The sequence below is a fragment of the Antedon bifida genome, chromosome 8 (genome assembly GCF_963402885.1).
Source record: "Antedon bifida chromosome 8, ecAntBifi1.1, whole genome shotgun sequence".
NCBI classification, from domain to species: domain Eukaryota; kingdom Metazoa; phylum Echinodermata; class Crinoidea; order Comatulida; family Antedonidae; genus Antedon; species Antedon bifida.
This window is the reverse complement of record NC_136233.1, coordinates 12,788,021-12,814,785: the sequence shown is the minus strand read 5'-3', so window position 1 is coordinate 12,814,785 and position 26,765 is coordinate 12,788,021. Positions and strand designations below refer to the sequence as shown.

The 26,765-nt window shown below is 32.7% G+C and overlaps 2 protein-coding genes across 5 annotated transcripts in view; both read left to right on the top strand.

Annotated features, from left to right (window-relative positions):
* LOC144849666 (pyruvate dehydrogenase phosphatase regulatory subunit, mitochondrial-like) overlaps positions 1–1,435 on the top strand; it is a 36,774-nt gene extending 35,339 nt beyond the window's left edge. For all 3 annotated transcript variants that reach the window (XM_078706655.1, XM_078706654.1, XM_078706656.1), the window contains exon 17: positions 255–1,435. In XM_078706655.1, coding sequence (XP_078562781.1) covers positions 255–626 — 372 coding nt within the window. In that variant the 3' untranslated portion in view covers positions 627–1,435. The remainder of the gene's footprint in view (positions 1–254) is intronic.
* LOC144849682 (T-box transcription factor TBX20-like) lies at positions 622–26,765 on the top strand. Of its 2 annotated transcripts, none has more exons than XM_078706687.1 (7): positions 622–632; positions 17,586–17,880; positions 21,150–21,423; positions 23,328–23,486; positions 24,620–24,696; positions 25,358–25,563; positions 26,272–26,765. In XM_078706687.1, exons 2-7 carry the CDS (start codon positions 17,816–17,818, stop codon positions 26,538–26,540), a joined length of 1,050 nt encoding a protein of 349 aa, XP_078562813.1. In that variant the 5' UTR covers positions 622–632; positions 17,586–17,815; the 3' UTR covers positions 26,541–26,765. The 2 variants fall into 2 exon arrangements, with proteins under 2 accessions (XP_078562813.1, XP_078562814.1); XM_078706688.1 differs by lacking the exon at positions 622–632 and adding an exon at positions 10,345–10,402.

Below are 26,765 nucleotides of genomic sequence, written 5' to 3'. Positions count from 1 at the left end.
GTATTAAAAATTTAATTGTACTTGTATGTCTTTCTATAATCAAAGAAATTATCAAAAAAAAAAAAAAAAATATGTTAACCATAATTTTTGTAACTTTTGTAACTTTCACTGTTCATTATTATGCATGCATTTCTTTAATCATGGACCATTTGTAAGAACATTATTTTTAATGAAAATGTCATCCATGTAAAATAAGTTTATAAATAAAATAAATAAATATGATTAAGCATATAAACTACAGTGTTTTGTTTCAGGAGATTGATTTCATTGGTAAACAAGCGTTGATAGAACAAAAAGGCAAGGGAGTTGAATCCAAGTTAACCATGTTCCTATTGGAAGATCATGACCTTGATAATGACCTTTGGCCATGGGGAGGTGAACCGATTTACCGAGATGGCAAGTTTACCGGAATGTCAACATCTGCTGGATACGGTCCAACGCTTGGTAAGATGGTTGTGGTTGGATGGGTGACCAATGAAGATGACAAGTCTGGTCAACGAGGAATTGTCACAAATGATTACGTATTGAAAGGTCATTATGAGATTGACCTGGCAGGTAAACGATTTAAAGCTAGAGGGAGCCCTTACCCTGTGAAACTGCAGCTGAAGCAACCTCAGTTTGGTTAATAAATTGTAAGTAATGCTGCACTTAATTTTCTCTCACTTTTGGTTTTGTTATTCATCACTAAAACAAAAGCAACTGTCATTTCTGCAGCTGAATTGAGGATTCAACAATGCAACTATGTACACAGGCCTGTAGGCGGAGGGGTGGAGGTTCTGTTTTCAACTAACGCGGAAAATATTGATATGAACTATAGGCTAGATTTTTTTAAAACTGTATCTAGCCCCCTGGCTAGGCTAGACCAGGAGTATTAATTTAAGAGACATTATATACAGTACTGTTCAGGGATTATTTCTAATAGTAGTAGGCTAATATAGAATATATTATATAATAATGCATATAATTATATAGCAGTTACATTTCAATTGCTGCATGACAATACCAAGCTCTGTAGGAGAATCAGGTTTTTATTTTTGTTACTAAAATATCACCTCTCATACAGTACTATTAAAGATTATTTTTTCAACAAAAAAATATAATTGAAAATGTATAGTTCATCATGTTAAAATAAACAAAATAAATAATCGAGATAACAGTATATATATATTTATATAATAATAATCTGACTTCTTAATATTAATATATACAAAAATATATTTAAAAAAAAGGTACTAATACTTTTGAAGATAATTTAAATATATTGAATTTAAATTAAACATTAATTGAGTAATTTACAAAATCACTTTCTTCTGGTTATTTAAAACAAAAAAATATTTGTAAAAGACCATTTTTTTTCGTATCTATAGTAAGTGCTTAAGTGAAAACTGAAGCTTTATTTATAAAGTCAGTTCTTTTTTTTATACACATTTAACAAGATATTATAAAATTCATGTCTGTACACGAACTTTAAGGAATGTAGCTATCATATTTTTAAAGCACATATCTGCTTAGGTTATTTAAAAAAATAACTTAAGCAAAATAATTATCTTACAATAAGAAATATTAAAATCATAGATTACATTTAATTTGTCCGTTTGTTCTACAATTATTTTTCAAATGACGTACATAATTAAAGATGTATTGTCCCTTTGACTAATTCCAAAAAAAAATTGTTTTCAATATTTAGAAAAAAAGTCGGTCATTTTGAAGTATCATAATAGTTATTAACTTTCACCAAAAATTAGTCGAAACAAAAATCATTTAACTGAATATAGACGTTTTTTTGTTAAAAAATAACTTTGACTTCCAGTCAAAGTTTTTGATCAAAACATATCTCATAATGCAACGCGCTTGTTTGGCTACTCTATATGCATAATCATAAAACTTCCTCGCGATCTGTGTGAAAACACCTTCTCAACCATGACGAGTTGTAAACAATCCTAATTAGCATCATGCATAATGCATACTCGTGGTTTGAAATCTTTGTTTACTTTCGCTCCCGACGATTTTCCAGACGAAGTGTAATCAAATTAATTTACCTGGTAATTACATAAACTTGTTGTTTTTGTCTCGAATTTTCGACTTTAAGTGAATAACTTTAATATTACTTTGATATGGCCAATTTAAATTTAGAATATTTTGACCTTCGTTTTTTGTGTTTCAAGGGACAATACATCTTTAAATGAATAGAAGTTGTTCACTTTATAAAAATTCTTTTCACAATATCACACTGATTTGTTAAACATACTTTAAAACTAGCCGCCATTTTCTTTTGTGATTATTTTAAAATTGTGAACATTGTCTGCTGCCATCATAAGATTGACGTTTTATTTGCCTCATGAATTATTCATGATTTAAGAAATCGCTCATGCACAAATACTCTATACACTAATTTTTTTTTAAGAATTCGGATAGTTATTATAATCTAGTCATTTTCTGACTTTTATGATTGAATCATTGATCGATCAATCGAGGAAACCTGCCATTCATAATACTGTATATATATATATATATGCTCTTCTCTTCTACAGCTAGTTTCAATCCCTCCCACTGTGTGAATTTACTATTGTTTCTGGCTTTCACACCATTTCCATCCTTTCCACTTATATTCCAAGTTTCCTGGACTTTCTGCATTCTCACTTCTGAGGACGATCAAAGCATATTGATCGAAACTTCGAGAAACTCAACAGTTCTTTTCAGAACTAATATACGTGGTGTACCGCAAACTTTATAGGCCTATCTACATTTGATTTCGCCATGCAAACCTTCAAACTGTATATATAGTTCAATACTTGTATCATGGAGTTATAAATTATTATCTATTTTATACCTCCATGACTTGTTCAATGTTGCATTTCGGAAGAAGTCGACATTATAATACGCCTAGGCACCCGGATTTTTTATTTTATAAAGTGCGCGATTTAAGAGATATCGGTTCGAACCCCCGAAAGTAATTTTTACTGTTTTATTGTGTTGTTATTTGTTTGCTTGTTTTATATCAGCAGTAAACAAGATTGTCATTGGCGAGACAATATTTTGAATTTTATCGATTCATATCGATGATAACGTCGAGGAGGCAACCAGCTTGTAATGGGGAAGGGAGGGTATTGAAGTTAGATGATGGTGAAGAGAGGCACAGGCCGATCCATATGACTTCATTTACCATTTGTGAGCCCCTTAACCATCGTGGTCTTGTAAACTCGCTGTTCGCATTGAAATCGGCTCACCCGCTTATATGTGTCCCGAAGACGAATAATAGTAATGAATTATCGTGCGGTTATTTGTATCCATCTATCTATAGTATCGATCTATCGTAATCGGCTGGGTAATCGATCATTCGCCCCATTCACACTAAAGACATGATGATGTTGTATAATAATTATAAAATTGTAATCATTCATAAATCAGCTGTATATTTCCTCGTGGGTTATTAAACTCCGATAATGCCATTATGTAAAATACCTCTCACAATCATTGACACAGTTCGACATGTTCCGTCGCTACCACCCTGTTCCAAAAATGTCGTAAAGCTATTTATTATCATTTTTATAACACTCAAAGCGTACCTGCACTATTAGTAGGTCTACCTGACCGTGTTTCTTCTCTGTGCGTTATTTTTATTTCGTATGGCTCGAAGGTGTGACCGAATTCTAGAGTAGGCCTGGAGTGGTTTTACCCGGCTTGCTAAGTCAGTTCCCCCTCACTAATCATCAAAACTGTTATTAATTAACTTTAAATGTGTTCTCTTTATGGTTTAAAAGAAACTGTGTTTTTATTTCAACTCAGCGGATGTAGGTTTCGTGTTAGTAATGCCCTATGACCTAATTCAATAGCAGTTTTTGACCGATTTTTTTGAGCGTTTAGGATTTTAATGACGCTTTTAGTTGTCTTCAGATTTAAATAACCTGCTTTGTTTTTAGTATTAAGATAGACTCAAGTTTTTATTTTTGTTAATGCAGTGTGTAGTTCTCTATCTTAATTCTAGTAAGAGATTAGAAAGAAAGTATAGGACAACTTCTTTCGATAAATATTATGTGCACAAATTAAATAATTAATATATCATCAATAAGAACAAAAAAAACGTATGGTGTTAATGACCATGACGTCATTTGGTTAGATTTGTGAACATATTCTCATCGAAGAAAGTGGTCATCCTAATATCTCTTTATTTGTGAGGATGAAAACATTTTTATTTTTTTCAATTATTTCTCTTTTTTTAAGGACCAGTAAATTTCCAGAATCCGTGGTTCTAACAACATATGCTAAACCGCATTTATTACTTTCTGACATTTTCTGTCGTTTATATAATATGTATCTTTTAATCGGATTTACTGACAACCGATATTTCTTTGTTTTTGACAAAGACAAATAAACTTTCTTGTATCTTGTATCTTGACAAAGAAACAAAAAAATATTAAAAGCTCGTTTTCATTTTTCTTTTAATTTAATTAAAACATTGTTTTTATTTAAACAGTTACATTTTTGCTTATCGATATTCTACTGGTTTTGCATTTTTTTCTAACCTTTATTTTTAAACGTTGTTAGGTTATTGTACATTTCTACGATTCAAATTATATTAATGCATTTTTTAAAATGAAAGATTGCAATGTGCAATAAGGGCTGAACGTTATCAGTTGATGTCTTTGTTTTTTTCTGATCTTTTGGTAATAACGACATTCTCCTTTGACCTGTCACATCGTTGTATCTGGTTAGTGTCAGTGGCCAGACCCTCTGGACAGCGGCGTGTTAACGGCTCAGCACTCGTTTAAATTATAGACAAGCCTCGTTTTAATTACTCTGTAGTTTAATGGCTTTTTACAATCACACCCGTATTAAATTATGAAATAAATGCGAAGAATTCCGCCGTAAGTGATCTTGCGCTGTTTATTTTCTGATGGAAGATAACAATTGGAAATTTATAGAAGTGACATTGACTGTTCATGTAACAATTTGTTTTTGCTGAAGTGGTTCTCTGGTGAATTATCACAACTCAAGTAGTTACAAGAACAACTTTGTATAAACAAACAGGGAACAACTGTCCAAACTTACCAAAATAGAATATTTGTAAAGATCGAGGTAGGCGACAAATGGAGACAAATGTACCTTACCATCGCAAGGTAATCATTTACCTATAAATTTACAGATCCTCATTCTCGCCGGTCTAAATGTTTTTGTTTGACTAACCCAAATGTTTAATTTAATGGCCATCTGAATTTTAAAATATTGAATTGGAATCTCTTTCATAGTTCGTTGTTACTCGTCCATATACTGTTTTTATTTTCTTTGTTTACCAATTGTCGAATTTCCTTTTCTTCATTTAGTTATGAATATTTTTTATTGAATTATATTATGAATTATTTATTGATTAATATTATTGTTTTTAGGCTATTAGGCCTAAATAAACATTGTATTTGCAAAAAAAAACTTAATAATACATTCGGGTATTTAATGTTTGAGGCATACTTCATTGAACCTAAAATAACTTTTAATGATGTTATGACGTTGACCGCCGTGTTTGTTTACTTGCAATAACATGTAAACTCGGACTATAGAAGGTCGTGTTGAGTCGCGGGCTAATAGACGGCAAATTGACTATTTTAACTGGCCTAAACACACTCCCTGAATGCTAAGGGACGTAATGAGGCCACGTGATCAACACTCTGGTCATTTCTATGGTCATTTGTAATAATAAACTGACGCAAAGGGCTATTTCAACGGCAAACAGCCTCGGGTACGGAGACATCTAGCATCGGAAAGATTTTAATATTTTTGTATCGTATACGTATAGAGAATTTATTATAACCAATGACGTTTAGTTATAATTATCTGAAAAAACGCATAAAAACGAGAGAAATAATATAATCAATGGAAACCGATTGATTAATTATTGATGAATATTGTATTAGATTGGAATTTATTATTCTGCAATCTGAAAATATTAAATTTCCCAGATTAAAGAAGTCAATCCAATTATCGAACTCGAATTTATAGAACAATGGATAATGTATTAATTTATACACGTTTATTCCTTTATTCGTTCATTCAATTAGTTTAGTAGTACATGATTTTTTATCTACTCGCTGATTGATATTTGCTTATTGAACAATCGATAATCGATTGATGTCTTTTGCATTCGTTTATTTAGTTCAATCTATTAATTGTATTGGTTGATTTGCTGGTTAGTTGATTTATATGTCTCATCGACGATTGATGGATTCATTAATGGATTATAAAACAATTGATAATCGATTGATGTCTTTTGCATTCGTTTATTTAGTTCAATCGATTTATTGTATTAGTTGATTTGCTGGTTAGTTGATTTATATGTCTCATCGATAATTGATAGATTCGTTAATTGATTATAGAACAATTGATAATCGATTTATTTATACGTTCATTCCTGCCTTCGTTCATTCAATTAGTTTATTACGAATAATTTTATTAATTTAGGTCTACTCGCTGATTGATCGATTCGTGTATTGCTTATAGAACAATCGGTAATCGATTGTTGTAATGCATTACATTTCTGCATTCGTTCATTCAATCGATTTATTGTATTGGTTGATTTGCTGGTTAACTGATTGATAGGTCTCATCGATTATTGTTAATTGTGAACAATCGATAATCGATTGATTGAGGTAATACATTCATTCCAGCATTCATTCGTTTATTCAGTCAGTTCAATCGATTTGTTTTATTGGTTGATTGGTTTATTAATTATCTAAATGATAGATTGATTGATTGATTGAATTGATTTATTGGGTTGATTTTAGCGATTAGTTTATTAATTCGATTGATTCATTGTTTTATTTTTATTGTCATAATTGATTTAATTTAATTGATTATTGATTGATTGGAGTGGTTGTATTTTATTGATCTTCGAGATTTTGGAATTGTGTAGTCATGGGACACCGATTATTAGTCAATACAATCAATACATGCATACCTTTGTATTACTTTATCTATCGGTCTGTATAAAGGTATTGAATTGTATTAGTTAATCGCGTGTAATTTAATGTATTTGTTGTTTCTTGTTAATCTTAATAGGTCGCAAAACAAACGCATTAAATAGAAATTGCGTTAATACAGACAAATGATGAGACATGTAAATTTATATCTGGTATTAATAACCTACCATAAGCTATTAATACAAAATTAATACAGTGTACACACGTCTATCAACAACTATTAGGCCTTGATGGCTTCCGTTTTTTGTAACAATACATATCAATTGATAGCGGGTGAAGGCGTTGTATCCGCCCTTATGAGGAAGTACATGGCCTGTAGTCGATAATAGCACGGCCTAGAGACGCCAATCGTAATCCTAAGGTACCCTTGCACCTAGATATTAATAGGTTGTTAACCTCACGGATTCCCTAACCTAATTTCAATCATTAGGCCTAGGCCTATAGTAGCCTGTAAAAATGTTTTTAATAAGATGCGCGCCTCTTCAAAATATTGCTTAGGCCTACACACTCATGCCATGTTCTCCCTTTTTTATATCCTAAATCCAAAGGATGGAAAAAAGAAAAATAATCTCTGAAAAAAATGTCAGAAGAAAATTTCGGGCACACAATTGTGTATAGGCTGTGGAGAGTATCCATGGGGGACCCGCCTTTCCGATGCCAAAAACAAAGAAATGTGCAATTTTCGATACAAACATTAGTTCGACATTTCGATGTTTCGCTTTTTGGACGTCTAAATGTTACTAATTGCGGTAAATGTTCTAAATATAGGCCTATAGGCACCTAGACATTCGGTATCCTTATTTACGATGACGAAAATATGAGAATCCCCACCTCCATCTTCCAATTCCCCCTCCCAAGAACCCATGCATAATAATGTTCAACATAACGATATGTTCCACCTTTAAATTTACATTTTGCAGTGGATTGATTTTATTAGGCCAGTGGCCTGGTTCTCTGGGCTTGATTTAACGCCTTAGCCCGACATCTTTAAGCTTTACAATAAGCAGAACAGTTATTAAAATTTAATTCTCTGTATAATTCGATCTGATCATCTCCAAATGACCTGCAAGAGTTGAATATCTTTTGTATGATTCACCAGCAGCTTCGATTATTGAATATGATAACTATACAACAAGTAGATTCCGTTTTAGAAGACTATTGTAATTGCCCTTCATTAGCTCCTAATGGACAAAATAAAACTTGTTGAGTGAGAGAATTTTCCTGTAAAAAAATTGTAAATTTGTTTTATAACGTCATCAAAATGCAGGAAATTAAGGTCATTGACACCTGCACTGATTTTGATTTTTAAAAAAAATTGACCTACTTTTGGTCAATACTTTATAAATACAATGACATCAACAAAGAAAATAATTTTAGTAAAAATAGACCGACTTCGTGTAAGAACAACACTCATTAAAAACTTATTGTTACTGTTAGCAATGTCCTAGTAGGGCTAGATATCAAACTTCAAAGCAGAATACCCCATTCATGCTGCTCCCTTCCCGAATTATATTTAAAAAAAAATCCAAATGGACTCTTGCATGCCTCACAAAGGGTATCCCGGATAGTGCAAGTGTACATTGTACGTTGCCATATAGTATTTTTAGACTCTACAGCTCACTAACGATGGAAGTATGTTTCCATATTAAGATGACTGGGGTGATAATGTCCGTGCTTCGATCTTTCACAACATTATGCACTTTATAAATCAATGGTATTGGTATCATTATTATTCACATGTACCAATTCTGTATCAAATAAAAAAAAAATGTTATGTAATTTCTATGATATTTTCAAGCTCATAATATTAAAGTATTTAATCGTTAATTATAATTACCGAAGTTTTTTCCTGATCACCAGGGACATCACAGTTTAAAAAAGATTAACAGAGTAGAGTGTAGGATTATCCAATTAAAACATACTAACAATAATTGAGATGCCATTGCATTGTCATAGACCTGTCACATGCCTGAAACAACAATGTAAAAGTAAGCTATTCACATAAAGCAATATCAATACACCCCTCCCCCAACACCAATACCCCCCTCCCCAACACCAATACCCTCCCCCTCCCTCAACACCAACCCCACCGATTTCTTATACGTCACTGTGTTCCGATTCTAAATTTAGGCCATGATGATGATGTCATATTTACCACTGATTTACCAGAAATGAGAAATATTTATTTTCAATATTCTAATTTGGATTCTGGTTTTCACATTCTGGTATAAATAATTAGTAAAATGTTTTAGTGGGTTTTCTTTATAATCTGTACTACATACATAGTGTATACCATACGGCATAAAATGGACATATTTTACTGAAGTGGCCTACTAAGTCTTGTCGATTTAAAATGATAAATCTTTCGGTTATTCTTTTGCTATTGTTTAGGCCTATGTGTGAAATTTTCTGGGTGAAAGTTTGCTTTAGGGGTTTTGGATAGCTGTCGTAGTAAAATGAGTGTTGAATATTACTTGACGTATTCATTTATCTGTTTGTATACCGGCTTATCTTCCCGAAGAATTATTCTGGATGAGTGCTAAATGGGCAGTTATCTTCGTGTCTCCAAAAAGCTTTCCTTGAAAATAATGAGCTGATGTTAAAAGCCTTTATTACGCCTGTACTATCTCTCATCCAGCTTAGTAAATGTGATGGTTAAAATTGCTTTTTCGCTCGTTGGCTCCTGTGCCATTTCAGGTCGTCTAGACTTAACAGGCCTAGCGTGGTCATTTGACGGAGACGGCCGCTAAACCGGCAAGGTGTTGACGTGGTTCTAGGTGTATATTATAAATCACCGACTTAGACCCGCTCTTATTGGTCGCTTGTGAGCATGTGTGGCCAGCGGCTTCAGCTCTCGTAGGGCAATTAGCTAGTCCACACATCCTCAAATTATAGGCTTGTATACTTTACAAGTTGACATGTTATCGCCATTCATCGTTAAGTCCTTCGTGACGACCCATACCACTCGTTAATAGATTCCGTAGCCACGCCTTCCGTTATCCAATATTTGTAATTTTTAATAAAACCAGAGTAAATGATACGTTAAAGTTTAGAGAGAGGAAAAAAATGTTATCGCGCGTAAATGCGTTTGCTGATCGACTTTGAAACTTGATGGTGCGAATCACGTGTCCGGTATTGATTATAGGACAACTTTAAGAAAGAAGCGACTGTATTTTAATGACAGAGGAGCTTGGTGACAGGGACAGTGCTAGCCAGTGTCTTTTCAACGGATCGATTCATCTCTTCACTTTTTGCAAACTTTTGTTTCATTTACACGGCGCTGAAAGACAATATGGAGGAGAACACAAAGGCGAAGCCGCGTTCCTCCTCGTTGAAGTCGAGTAACTTCACAATAGACGCGTTGATGGGAAATGAACAACCTGCAAGCAAGGTAGACAAAAAAGAAAATCGCAAATTCCTTCTTCAACCGTTAGGTAAGATAATATATATTTTTAAAATAAATTTTTAATTTTTCACACTAAATAAAATTGCATTAATGTGCCTTATTAACTAAATTAAATTATTAACAATAGGTGATACATCTATTGCGTATCACCTTAATATATGTTAGGCATACAGACGTCCCTAATCCTATATACCGATTGTATTAAAATGCTCGATCCTGGCTGATCGTTAATAAAAAAAACATCGAGGTTATATAAGGCAAAAATAGTTACAGCATTTTATATTTAATATACCTATTTTAGACAAATAGTATGTTGCCTTTTACATTCTTCATTGATGGTTTACTTGGTCTACATTTCAATCAATCAACGTAGATAGCCTGATAGCCATATCATTGTATGTATATTTTCCGAAAAGTAATAGGCCTGTGGTCCTTTCAAAATAAAAACATATCGTTAAATACATTAAAATTAGAATGTACTATACATAATAGGCTTAAATGTAGGCCTATAGCGTATAATGTATTAGGTTACGTATTGTATTATATTACAAAATATCTAATCGGTCTATCTTAAAAACACATTTTATAAAATACGGCAAACGTTTAGGACAAATTAAAAACAAATTGATTGGATTGACTAAGAAACAATACAAAAAAACATAGGAAAAAACACTACAACTTACTTTGACTTTAAACAAAAAGTGTAATGCATTATATAGTATTTATTTGATGTAACCTTTACGTTTATATGTTGATATTGGCATCCCACCTCGCACTGCTCCATGAAACTAAAATGAAATAAACTTCCAACAGATTGAATTGAATTATTACATTCAAAATGCCAAAGCAGTATAACAAGGTAAAACATTACTTTTGTATTTCAAATTAAGAATAAATTATGTTTTACCTGCCTGTCCGCTCCGTAATAGTATACATGATTTATTGAGTTACATTAATGTTTATATTACATACTACGGGGGAAATTATATAAATAAATACAATGTTAAGAATAACAATACACAAAGTATTGCGTATCACCTAGTCACTGTTTTACCTGTCCGCCGAGTATTTGGTATTTTTCAACTTCGCCAAAACATTAGAGGCAATGTGTTTTGTTCTTTTTAAACATAAACGTTATTATAAAAAAACCATCAGATTTTTTCAGCCTTAAAATCTTCTTCATTTTGTACAGGTATGCTATATATTTCAAACAGGAATTTAAAAAAAAGAAATAAAAGTAAATATGCATGTGTTTTAACTACTTTTAACATTGTGTAAAATTAGAGAAAATATTTATTTATCACAAATGTACATAACAAAACAATTAAATAAAAGTAGGAGCAACCCACGTACACAAGCCAGGAAAAAAATAGATTTTTTCATCACGATTTTGATGATTTTTTACTGCACATTATACAAATGTTCTTATTTTGTTTTTTTTATTCTTAAATGTGTCTTATTCTAAATTTATGTTTTATTTGTCGGCATTTTCAAATTATAAAGTAAGCGACAACCCACAAGAAATGAATAAAATAGTGGTTAACGCCACAAAAGAGAAAAAAAAAAGTAAGCGACAACCTTATTTTGATTTGAATTTGTTGTTATTAATTTTAGAATTCCAAATTTCGTTGTTTTCTGAACAGTACCATTTGAACAATATTTTAATTTAGTATAATGTACCTCATAAAAAAAAACTTTTAAGATATCACTTAAACAAACATTTTGTTTGTGTTTATCGAAATTTCAGTAGGATACCAAATCCATCCACCGTTGACCGATCACCCAATTTACTTTTGTTGGGTCTCTTATTTACTTTAATTTCTTAGTAAAAAGTAAGTAAAAAATACCCATAAATACATTACAAAATTATTTTATGTATTTCAAATTATAGTTTCTCATTAGAGAAGAGTGGAGTAGAGTGTGTACAGTACATTATATTATTACTTTTAGGGCTACTTATTATTTTTTTACAACTGCAATTTCGCTAATTGTTTTTTTTTTCTGTACCAGAAAACCCCCTTTAAGTGTCAATTTTGTTTCTAGGTTCTAAATAACGTGTGTCTAAAAACAATTGTACATGAGTATGGTAACGTTGACGCTAACGAACTATACAAAGAACATAACATGTCTATATTGGAATTTAATGTACACATCACCTTTCAAAATGTCTCAATATCCCATCAACGCATATATATTTTCACAGGTTTTAAAATGAATGATTATTGCCAGTAAGGTTGTTTGTACCCAGTAGTTTATTCAATAAGTTGACACAATTTAAACTTCTTTTTACCCTTCTATTTGTTATTAGCTGTCTACGTTTAATAGAATTATGAGCAATCCGTGGCCTACTGTCGGCAAAGTTCTTAATAATAATTTTTACTGTGTACAGTATTGTACGAAGGTGGTCGGCGCATTACTTGATCCCCCGCCGAACCGGTATGTCACACCTGTGCGCTTGCAGACGCTTTCCGTAAAGTTGGATTGGGAGAAAAGGGTGGGGGTGGGGCTTGGTGTTGTTTAGCATTATGTGATGTATTGTTACCAATAACAAAATCTTCCTTCTATTCTACATTATTTATTGTAATCAATGTGAGCAAAACCTTTCCATTTCCTTCCAATTAAAATCTTATTACAAAGAAATAGATTCCTTTCATTTTATATATAGGCTATATATATACTGTATTTCGAAATACAATTTCATTTATTGTTAAAATACACAGAAAAAGCCAATGCAATAATATTGATTGATTACCAACGTTAAGAAAGGTGGTTTTGTGCTTGCTTGTCGTGCTTGCTTGTCGTGCCTCTTCCTTTTATTCTGCTTTTACAAATTTATTTCTTTATTTCGTTCTTTTCCTTACAAAAATTGGAAAGAAATATACAATTATAAAATAAAAACTTTCTGCCATTTATTAGAGTAGATTTGCTTCACAAGTTCACTTTGAACGGTTGTTACTCTAACCAAAGATATATACCTCCGTGCTCTACCATAAAACCATAAATCCATGCTGCTCTAACTTAAGCAGTCGATACAAATGTTCTGACTATTACATTTTAAATTATATTAAATTATGTATTAAAAAAATTATTTCAATACTTAGAAAAGTTAGTTTAAAATGTTTCTTTTAAATCTTTTTTTTTTTAATTGTCATTTTCATAAACCTAGGCCTTGTTTTCCATTCCAGCTCAAAATCGCCATAGGCTAAAACTGAAGGTTTAGCCGCACGAGAAATTTGGAGTTTACGCACTTGTTTTCGTTTTGGTAAATAATAACTTATCTGAAGCAAAATGTTTTTCTATGTTGCAGTTTTAGTGATTACAGAATAATTAGGCCTATGTAAAAGTTTATTGGTTTTTTTACTACTCATGCCTGGCCTGCTAAACTCAGTTTAAAAGTTGGCCTAAGCCTTAGCCAGAAAAGAAAAAAAGGGTGGTAAACCATTAGTCTTCAATTAACACATTATAAGGTGCTTTCATTGTCAATTTCCTTTATATCTGTAACAACATGGCCATCACTTGTTTGAATAACGTATACCGTAAAGGAAATGTTTAAATAACTTATCGTAAACACCCGTGGAACTAAAACAACACCGTACATTACCACTGTCATATTCATGAGCATATTAAACTGTCTATTCCGATTTTATAGCCAATAACATTCTGGGACAGTTGATTGAAATATCAACATTTACACAGTATACAGACAGTTTTCAAAAGAAAATAGCAAAAAAAGGAGGGATAAATTGCGATAAAAAAGGTGATTAAAAATCAAAATTACTGTTAAAATTGTATGAAACATATTATTGAATCAATAAAATGGTGGTAGGCCCTACACGCCACAAAATCGGAAATAAAACTTGAAAAAACAAATGTTCAATAAAAAAATAATACAATTTTTATTTCAAAATAATTTAATCCTGATTGTTCTTATTTCGTTTAGTTTTTTTCGCGTGCATTTTTTATTTTTGTTGGTTGAGGTTTTTTTGTATCTTACTACAAATGTTTGTTCAGTGTTGTCATTTTTAATTATAAATGTATTTAATGAAAAACAAACAAAACGAACGAATTTTTTACTTATAGCAGTATTTTTAAAATGTTTTAAAAGCCTAAACAATTTTCTAAAATTGTAGCCTAATTTAATACATTTTTGCTAATTACTATACTGACCAAAGGATTAAACGAAACATAACGTGTATATAATCACATGCCACCAACGTCATAATCTACCTAATTTACCATCCATTTTATTTAATATCATTTTATTATTTGAAAACCCACGTTAAATTGATCATTAGCAATAACTAAATTCGTTATTAATCACTAACTATCACTAATAATCACATTAATTAAGGAGCACCTTTTCTATCGTAAAATGACAATTATATAAAGTAAATAAAGCTCTGTCTACGCTATCAAACTAGTTTGATGTGTCCAAATATATGGTAGGGATATGCCCAAATATGATGTCATCATGTCCATATGGGCATGTTCTTTTGTCACATAAAGTTTGATAGTGTAGACAGGGCTTAAAACAAAGTGGGTTTAAAATTGTAACAAAATCAGATTTTCTGGGCTCATACAAATTTCATTCACAATTCAACAAGCATAAAGTATTTGCTGATGGCATTTATCAGTTTATTTAGGCCCTATATCAGAGTGCAAAACAACAAAATGTGATGTACCCATATATGGACATGATGATGTCATATCACTACATATTTGGACACTTTTTTTGTCAAACTAGTTTGATAGTGTAGACAGAGCTTTATAGTATATTGTCAAAAAAAAAATAGATTCATTCATAATTTTCAGTTTTAGTAAAGATATTACTGATTCTTACAAATCAATAATAATATTAGATAAATATCTTTTATGAAAATATACTTTTTTTTTATTCGTTGATTTATCTTCGATTTTATTTGTTATTTCGGTATACCTTATTATAGATGTTGTTATCGAAATCTTAAAACGTTAATGTTCTTGGTGCAAACAATACGACCATGGGTTATCTTTCACAAAAAAACATGTGTATGTAAAGGTTGTTAACAGAGATAGAAGAACAGAGTATATTTTAAATGTTCTTCTTGGTCTACATAACCTGGAATCAATATAACATGTTTAATTTTGACATTGTTTAGTTTTTATTGACAAAGAAAAATTGATTTTCAAGTGGTGGGCAAGTTTCTTTTCGTTCGTTGAACAATTTACGGGTTTCTTTAAGCCTAGGCTTCGCGAACTTCGTGAAAGCTGGTTAAGTTTGACAAATGATAACGACGTTCGCAACCTAAACATCAAACATTAACTAAACGATTTGCCGCCAAAATTGAAGTAAATCAGCATCAATTTGAATCTTGTTGTGTGTTTGATGAATGCTTGGCGTCATGCTATATGGACATTTAGTAGAATGCCTTTTTGCAACTTTGCTACATATATCTTCATGCGAAGATACTCTTAATGTTTTGATGACTATGTATGTATTTTGTGTGACAGAATTCACAAAGGTTGTGAATAGATGGTTTTTATCACACTTGCTAAAATCAATATAGCAATACCGATGCTAAGATTATAATTGACGTTGTTCAACCGCCGTATCTGAGTCGATGTTCAATCGGATTTGAACCATATTAAAAAAATAATAAAATTCCCGATTCTTGTGTTTCTCAAGATGTCTTTATCTTCACCGTTTATAAATTCATTAATTTCCAGAGATCTATAGCCTTACAACACTAAGCGGTTTGGAATTCCTCTTGCATGCCAAATTTATATATTGTAATGATTCAGAATTTCATGCGATAGCGCTTTTAATTGAAAATTCTTCAATTAGAAATTAACAATTTGTGTTATATTTCGATTATTTATAAGGGCGAAACATATAATTACGGATAAGAAGTAACATTTTAAAATATGATTTATTAATGTTCATAAGAAGTACTTACATTGTTCAAACTTTATTGAATTTTAGGCCTACTAACACTCCTATCACAATAAATAAAATACGCAATAATAGTTTTGTATAAATTAAGTCGTATTGTTGATTTGGTCTGATTGTCTGAAGGGTTAAACTTGCCAATTTTTCGTCTGGGGATCTTCTCTTTGTTCTTGATTTTAAGGAAATAAATAAGGCGTAGATAGATAGTGTCACCATGAAGATTTTTTTTCTTATTGCTTACAATTGTCGACCCATGCTGCGCTCACTTTGATCGAACCATGTACCGTTATTATGTACGATAGTAATAACACAAGTCGTAATAATTGTTTAAAAAGGTCTTGCTACTGTCGACCCCAGCTGTGCCTTACTTGTTGCGGTAGTATAATAATAACACAATAATTGTTTAAAATAGGGTTTACTGTCGAACTTGGTAGTATAAAAACACAAGTCGCAATAATTGCTTAAATTCAGGGCGCACTATTTTCGACCTCTGTGCCTTACTTGATAGTAAAAAACACAAGTCGCAATAATTGCTTAAATACAGGGCGTACTATTGTCGACCCCTGTGCCTTACTTGGTAGTATAGTAATAACACAAGTCATAATACTATGTAAATTATTGCCATGTTATTTCTAACCTGGGTAGTGGACAGGTGTTAACGCCGTGCAAAAGTTAATCGGCAAAAAGTTTACGACTTGTCTTTATTACTGTCTATTTATCTATTTCAATAAATTGAATAATTCTTTATAATAATATTAATAATTTATGTGCATAATCACAATGCAATGTCAAACATAAAGTTAATGCTTCCATAAAAAAAATTCAATGTAGAATTATGTTTAGGAGACCACTGAGATCTTATTTGGTGTGGCGGAACGTGGTTCGACGCAATGAAATGAATAATAACTGATTCTCTATATATTTCCACTATGACATTATTATGTCCAGTATCTTCTGTAGGCCTACAATGTAGGCCTGGTTGGGTTAGGCTTATGTAGTGTGGTAGACACATCAGTGGTACATAATTATGACACGTTTTGTTACCGTACAAATGCACCAAGAATATGCTACACAACATTGAGCTATTACAAGCGACAGATCAAATAGGCTAAACTATTAGCTTTCAGATTGGTCAATATTAGGCCCTACTTAGTTTGCGTTTGATGCGAAAGAGTTGTTTTAGGGTTTCGCTATATCCTTTGTGAAAATTGGCCTATAAACTTTCATTATCCATGTTATAATAATAATATTTTTTATTTTTTATTTATTACTATTTTTATAGAAATTCTAATTGACAAACCTAATCACATTTACGATAACAAAGACAAAGAAGACGCCATATACCACCGTTACCCTCGTCTACAAGTCCAACCGGTATCTCCGACGTCGTCGTTAGCGATACCCCGTCGTTTCACAACCTGCCCAGTGTCGTCAATTTTTGGTGGTCTATCCAGCGGCGTCGGGCGCACTTACGCCGGGAGTGAGCTTAGGACGATTGATTGCAGGCTAGAGATGAAGGAATTGTGGGATAAATTTCATGATCTCGGTACAGAAATGATCATCACGAAATCGGGAAGGTGAGAATATTTTTTTACAATTGAAATAATTGACATAAACTTTAATTAATAGGATTGAATTTAAAAATGTCTTCATTTTACGACTGCTTATAAAAATAATGATGGTATTTTAAGAGATGGGGTATGTGGTGGGTTGGCTGGTGTTTGGATGATTCTAAATAAATCACAATGTCCGCCTTGAAAATATCATACGGGGCGCCGTTCGAGACATTACTATTTATTCATTCATTCTGCGTCACATAGAAATGTGTATAATCCATATACCAAACATCCTGATGTTAAGTTGTCCAAAATCTTTCTCCCGGTTGTTAGGCTTGTTTACCCACTCCTCGTGAAATGCTGAAAATAGTATATGATGTATGGTTACTGCTAGAGATAGTTATTAATACCATGATTATTATTATTAATCGTATTACATAGGCCTACAGTTCTATACTGTCATTTTTTTTAAAGACTGGATATGGATCTAAATGTATTATATGTATATATGATGTTGAGAAATGTTCGTCATATTGAACATTGAGTTTATGCTATGGTGTTACAAATGTGCCTTAAATGCTACGTGCAAACACGCGTCACTTCTTTTGACACAGATATCCCTTCATAGATAACTCATTTGGTCTGTGACGCTACTACCCTAGTGCCATGGCACTTCATTCATCGAGTACTGGGTTAAAAGCGATGTCGGCCAGCACAGATAAACGATAAATTACCGTAAACACACCGCATTTGTCATTGTAGAAATCGTGACATACCGTTTTCGGCAGACTTGAGGTGGCAAAATATTTTCTTTTGCGGCTCGACACGAAAGTAAAGTGGCACTTTTTAAGGTTTTAATAAGCAGTTAAAATGTAAATGTTAGTTATAAATCTTGAATAGATCACTGGGTTTGTTGGTAGCTAATGGTATTGTGACAGAGCTAGGCGACTTGGATCTTACAAATTAATAGAACGTCTGTACACTCGCGAGAGGTTTCACTGCCGTATTTCCCGAGTAAATAAAGCGTTCCTACGTCATACATTTGTTTAGACCATGATTATACAACATTACAATTTACTGTTCCATCTCTCATATATTTGGTAAAAGAATAAAATTAAATAAATACAATAATACTTACCGGTAGCTTATAGTAAGATGGAAAAAATCAGACAAACATTAATTTTAATTATAAATTATTATATAATGTTCGTTTGAATAAACTTATATATTTGCATTACTTTCTTCTACATCGCCAGTGAATGCGCTTTGTGCTGTATACTGAAATGCAATAAATATAATATATCCTGCAAAGCTCTGTCTACACTATCTAAGTTTAACAAAAAGGCGTGATGTGCCTAAATATGGTAGTGATATGCCCAAATGTGGTAGTGATATGCACAAATATGGTGGTGATATGCACAAACATGGTGGTGATATGATATCACATTTTTTGTCACATAAAGTTTGATAGTGTAGAAGATATAATAAGAGTGTCATATTAAACAACAAATCATTGTTCGAACCGTATTACTTATAGTTACTTATAGAGATCGTGTTAATTTTAATGCAAATGTTAATTATATACAAACAAGGCCATATGCAACATGGCTGCAGTCGCGTGCTCAAGTTGTTTACCGACCAACCGACCGACATAGTGACTAAAAATGAGGGAATGACAAGACTAATAAATCCTATTTTACATTTTAAATATAAAATATTGTTACTTAAATAAAAAGCCCTAAAAATAGAGTTCCTAAGAAAATAAATAGTGTTTAGATTTTCTCATTTATATATTAAATGAGGTGATTTAATTGATATTATATGCGTCGGTGTGTATTTGATGGATGCATTAGTCTTAACAACTTGTTAATTAAGGCGTGAAGAATTATAGAATATTCGATTATCTGCCGAATCGTGTTTTAAAAATATTCTCACGATGATAAATCAATTTGTACTCAGACAACAGAGAGAAATTCTTCAGAATCTACACTTTAACTTGACATGTAGTATTAATTTGATAATTTCAACAATAGATATTAACTATGATTAATTTTTTGTTGAAAAGTTTCGTTTTTAATGAGTTTTTGATCACACGAAACGTTTGCTGCGTTCCACAATGATCATTCACTGAAAATGAAACTTAATAATATAATTATTATTATTATTTGGAGATGAATTTATTTAATGCTATGATTAATTGATTCCTTATCTATGTTTCAACATTTTTAAAGTATTTCATACAATTACACTAAAGCTTTGAGCTAAAACAAAATTGATGCTACAGAAGATAATTTGAGGGTAAAACTCTTACATAATCTGATCATGAGAAAACATGTACTGGTTATAAGAAAACAGATGCAGTATAAACAAAACAAAAAATATAGGCCTAGGTTGTGCTAGTACACTAAAATAGAGCCAGTTACTATAGAGCATCATTTTAAAATATTTTTTTACGAGTTTTTATTTGAATAATTCACTTCTAAGACTTGCATACATTCATTAAAAAAAGTTATCGCGTGTCCAAAGTATAGGGTTTTAAAAACGTTTAAACTAGTGTGGCGTCACAATTATTCAAGATTTTAGCCTTAACCTGATAGGAAAAAAATGTAAACGTGGTGTAATTTAGTATGACGTCGGGTCCACGTCTGATCGCGGTACTGACGTAGGTTTTTGACTTAGCCTTTTTTGACCAGCCTAATTCGTCGATAGCGAACGACTCATTTTTCTATTGCTGACATTTTCAACTCAATTTATAAACTTTTATGTATTTGATGAACAGCCCAGAACTTGCGCTGAGAAATTCGTGCTTTTAACAGGAAGGTCATATTTTATAGCAAGTTCAACAACAGTGAATTCATGCTTGATCAAAAGTATGTACAAATGTACTTACTTTTAACATAACCTCCTTGCTTTTATGAACAACGAAGATAAATGGGAAATAAATAAATGGGATATATCAAATAAAATAAATGACCATGGCAAACGAAGATGTTATTTTTTTTTTTATCTTATGTGGGTTCATCCCACTTTTATTTCCATATATAATGTTCTCTTTACATATATTTTTCATTTTCATTTCAATACACTATACAATTATTATCACATTCATTTTTGTTTTTATCTTTTCTCTTCATAGTTTCCTCTTTTTATACATATTATCTATAATACATTTTCTCTAACAAAGCTTTTCTTTTCTTACATAGCAAAGATGTTATTTTTAATGTTATGTTAAGTATTGTTTAATAAATAAACTTTCGTTTTCAATTTAATATTCAACTATTTTTTCCCAGACGAATGTTTCCGACAATCCGGGTGTCTTTTAGCGGACTACAGCCATCATGTAAATATGCAGTTCTTCTCGATGTCGTGTCTTTAGACAATAAGCGCTACAGATACGCCTATCATCGGTCATCGTGGCTAGTGGCAGGCAAGGCAGACCCTCCCCTCCCCCGGCGGCTCTATATACATCCAGACTCCCCGTTCACTGGTGAACAGTTACTAAAGCAGATTGTCTCGTTTGAAAAGTTGAAGCTTACCAACAATGAAATGGACCAACATGGCCACGTAAGATTTTTTAATTTATTTTAGACAAATGGAGCTATTTACAACTTAGACAGGAAACTGAATCAACAATGGCTTTAACAACAACGATTGCGCATGCTGTAATGATAACGTTTGTAAACTTTTAACCAATCAGAAAGCTATGCTTTATTTTGCTTAAATGTTCGTTTGTGACGTTTTTGGTGAAGTTTACTTGTTTCTTTGTATTTTTCATTGACAAAACAGTGTGTGGATGTAGAGATTGCTTCCCACATGACGAAAATACAAACCAATTTGACCAATCACGACGCGAAAGATGATGATCCTTCACGCCGTGATTGGTCAAATCTTTTGAGTTGCGCTTTTTTTTGCGTCCTATAGAAACACAGGTTAAACATTCGTGTAAACATAAAAATACGTATACAAACATGTGTAGATTCAAAGGGGATATCCCGGCTCCACTCCTCTACACTCCCCCTTTTTAATATAAACAAATGAAACCCCAGTCTCTTGTATGCAACGTTTAAGATATAAGATAATTGAGTAAGTTGAGTAAGTATTTTGGTTGTAAAGCAGTGTTCTACATCGACGGTGGGCCAACGAAAGTCCTTGTTAAATAAGTCAATAAATAATATTCATTTTAAACAATATTCGTCATCACTTCGCACTTCAGGCCTATGTAATCCCAACCACGAAGTTTCAACAAACGCGGTTTTTATCGACTGGTTGGTTTGCTAAATACAATTTAACGATCATTAATGGTTTATTTCTGGTATCAATGTTTCTGTGATTCGTTACTAATCAAAACATGTTCATTAAAAAGATGCCTGTTTTTCGTCTATTCGGCTTTGCATTGAGCCCAGGATTAACATGTTAGCAGCACCGACAAGCCCCATGTAGACAGTTTGGCGCCTGCCGGTAAAGTACCTTGGTTGCGGGCTTACGTTCCTCTCCCAACACATTCCAGGCTCATCGTAAAAACTTGACACAGTAACCGTTTATGGTTCTACTGTTTGTTTGAACTCTCGTTTCAGAAGAAAGGGTTAGAAAAACGTTAACACTTCCATAAATTGTCCCAGTAAATGCCGAAAAACCACAAACGAATTAATGAATACGTTTAGTTTCAGAGTTGACCTTATGGCAAGGGCCCAGTTATCAGACAGAAAGTGGAACTTTATACACTTTACACAACAGTCTTGTTAACTTTTACGACAATGGTTGTTGTTAAATATCTTTACTTATCGCGAATCTATTAATTATTTAATGTTGGGTTTTAGACACAGTATGGCAGGCGATGCAGACATGGACAGAATATTGGCCTATCGGTGGCTGGTTTTGTTTTAATCAGCAATTTAAAGTTTGGTTCGGTTCTTACTTGACTAAACATGATTGACTGTTAATATCATTAGCGATTCATGATATTGGGACGACAGTGCTAGTATACCGTCCCCAAAATTTGACTCAAAATGTGACAATTTCAACTGTTACGTAGTGTAACATAAATATGTCAACAAATTCCTGAAATATCGTGTTTGTTTGTTTGTTTTTATTTCGAATCCATTTCATACATCATACATAAAGACAAACAAATGAAAAACATCAGAGGAAAAACAAGAAATCCAGGACAACCAATTAATCCTTGAAAATGATTAGTTTCCATTGGGGTCCGAATAAAATATCAAAGGCACAAAACGACGTTGAAAATGAAAAGTATGAAATAGAGATAAACAAACAGTGATTAATTATTATGTTCTTCATGATCTAAGCAGGAACTTGTTGTTCTTCAAGTTTAATAAGTAGATGTTTCTTTACTTTACGTTTGAAAGTGGTCTTATTGTCGATACCTTTCAATGAAACAGGGAGAGCATTCAAATTAGAGATGCAATTGGAGAAATATGTATACTAAAATAATTCTTTTTTTTTTGTAGATTATTTTGAACTCAATGCATAGATATCAACCTAGAGTGCACATTATGAAATACAAGGACAAGATAACAACAGTTGCAGCTCTGGAGAAGGAAGAAGTGCGGACGTTTGTATTTGACGAGACTTCATTCACCGCCGTCACCGCCTACCAAAATCAACTGGTAAATACAAACGAATAATTATACAATAACAATAGGTGATCATTTTATTCTAAATGATCACCTAATAAATGAATACCGTAATATAAACCATGTATTTTAAACAAGGAAGATCTTTGTTTGACACCGCACGACGGACGATTAAGTGACACTTCACACACTGTTGGGCAGAGAAATATTGTGCATACCTTTACAAGGATTAAACCCTGTCCGCGTTCGCTATATCATATAGGCATATGATGTAGAATTATATGGCGATCCCCAATACACTCCTTAAAGCGTGGTTCCCACTAGAACGTAACGCAGCAACGTATCGACGCAAAGTGCTGTATTGCGTACTCACACGTGGGAACCGACGACGCAATAGTGCTGAAACATCGCAGGTTTGATTTCACGCAGGTGGGGGAAAATACAATTATTAGAAGGGCATTTGCTTACGTTGCGTAGATTGCGTTACGTTGCGTCGCTAGTGGGAACCACGCTTTAATATCAATTATAATTAATATATTATACGGCTGAAGTGAGTCTATTTGTGCGGTATTTTAAACGAGTAGTCTGACATACGGATATTAAATAGCACAGAGGTCCTGTCATTGATATATCCTTTTAATTGGTCAGATGTTTTGCCCTAAAGATAGAGCCTTCTAGTTTGTATTATTATTTATGCTGAATCTGTCTATTTCTACTTAGTGACATATGCAATTTATGTCACATTAGAAGAGGGGGAAATAGCCCCTCCAGCCTAAGAATGTACCTAAGTGTGAGTTCATTTACTTCTATTTGTCACCTTACTACGCAGTTGACACATTTTATCTGCTGCCGGTCGGTTGTTCGCAGAATAGACCGCATGTCAAAATTAATGTGCGTGAAACTTCTCGCAGTGACAAAATGTAAAATATTGGGAACGTCGTGAAGTTGTAAGGCATATTTTAAAGCAAATGGATTTTCCCAATTAAAGCTTGTTTTTAAAAATATAGCCTTGGTTACTATAGTACTTATCGAAACAGTGACATGCCCTTCATTGATCATTTTGAAATATCATTAATGAATTAATTTAGTGGTTTATTTTCGATTAATTACGCGGATTATAACTGAATAATGTGTAATGTTGAAATGCTATCTTGTATTTATTTTAGATAACACGGTTGAAGATAGATAGTAATCCATTTGCTAAAGGTTTTCGAGACTCATCTAGGCTGTCGGAATTCGAAAGGTGAGTAAGATAAAAGTATAATTATCACTGCATCTTGTTTGAAACAAATTCAATTTAGAGTTTTTTTTATGTAGTTTGGATACTAACTGACCTGTGACCTGACTACATTACCACAATTATATTAGTTTAGGCCTTTTTTAAAAATGTGACTGTACTGTGTATTTTACTTTGTGTTCTTTGCATTTTACTGATTTTATTCTATTTTTATGTTAAGTTGCCATGAGAAAAAACAATTTTAAATCTTTCGTTGAATTATTTGACAATAAAGTTATCTTGTATCTCGTTCAGTTTGCTTTTCATTCATTCATTCATTCATCATCAGTGGAAAATTACTTCCATTTATTGACATTTGCATATAAAATGTACACAGAAATTATTTAAACAAATTATTTTACAATATAAAAACAAGAAATTAACATAAGTATATAATTGTTGTAAATTAACTGATTGAAATAAATAGAATTTATTTAAATGGTTCACAATTACGATCATGTATTGTATGACGAATGGGTATAATCAAATTATGTTAACAAACCATATTGCAAATATATGAATGAATAAAAGAATGAAAAAAAAAACATTTTTTCTATAGGCTTATAAAAAACAGACTATTTTGACTACAGTTTTGAAAAGTAATATCATCCATTTTTTCTTTCCGCAGAGGACGTATAGATAAGATGATACATGGGCATACGTATGCACGATCACCAATTCGGAGTATTTCAGAAACCCATGGCGGATCATCTAAGGATAGGCCTATCTCAATTTCACCTAATTTAAAGCGTCCTCAACGATTTCGCTACGAAATGGTACAGACACTACCCCCGCTTGTTATGCCGATGCCCAGGCTTCAATCGGGTCATCTTGGTACGTGCTAACTATTTAAACTTGACTCGATACCTTTCTATTTGGGGACTGCCTTAATGATGAGTGTGTACAAGGCGAGTTACCCAATGCTATAGACATGAGTACGATGGGATTGACGACTGAAACTCCATTGTATAGGCCTACGTTTAATATATAAGTATATGCCCTACTGTAAAGTAGACCTACGTGTTGGTCAAGCTTGGTTCCCCCTCGGACGCAACGCAATGACGTATGCACAACGCAAGTCAGTCTACCAATCAAGCAAGACATTCGAATGATCCGTCCCGTCGTGATTGGTCAAATTTCAGTGCGACCCGCTTACGTCCTTGCTTTGTATCCTACAGTGGGAACTTGGGAGCTTGCAATTCATTTACGTCACCCCTACCCCCTGCCCTTGTATCTCCTTAAGCTCATGCGTTTCTTGGCCTGAAGTTTCTATGTGGGGATGAAACGGAACGTTAACTCACCTGAACATCGTTACTCCCATTCTATCCATTGCCCATTATGAACCTGAGTTGTATGCAGTCGTTAATGAGAAAGCAAAGGTGTTTCTACTGATAGGATCTCGTTTATTTATATAAATTAAAATATATGATTAGCAATTTACTTACAATAGTGAAAAGTATTAGGAGTTGAATTAATGTTTGATGACCAACTAATGCATTACTATAGAAAAACATGATAATAAATCTCTTTAATAATCTTTAGGTATGCATTCATTAATATCATCGTCGTCACATCTGCCGTTGAGTTCTGGAACGCCTATGCCATTTTTCAGCAATATAACAACATCGTGTTCTGCCCCCAGCCTACTCCACCCTGTGCTAGGTCAACCGCTCTGCGACTTAACCACCGACAACTCGTTACATCATAGTACAAATCATAGGTACCATCGACTGTTCTCTCAAGGTCCATACGCTTCGATTCAAGCCCTCAGAACGGCTGCAACGCAACTGTCAACACATCAACCTATGTAAAATGAACTACAGTGTATTAATAGTTTAGATAAAAAGAAATTAATAATAATAGTTGTAATATAATGTAAATAATAAATTCAAAGCCTGAAATGAAGAATATCGTATCAACCGAATTGTCAACGGCACACAGTGCGCTGCAACTGCAGTACCGTATTGTCTGTCGACGAATGGGCTTGATGATCGTCAAAGGAAATATTGTATATCTATTTTATTTTTATATTATGT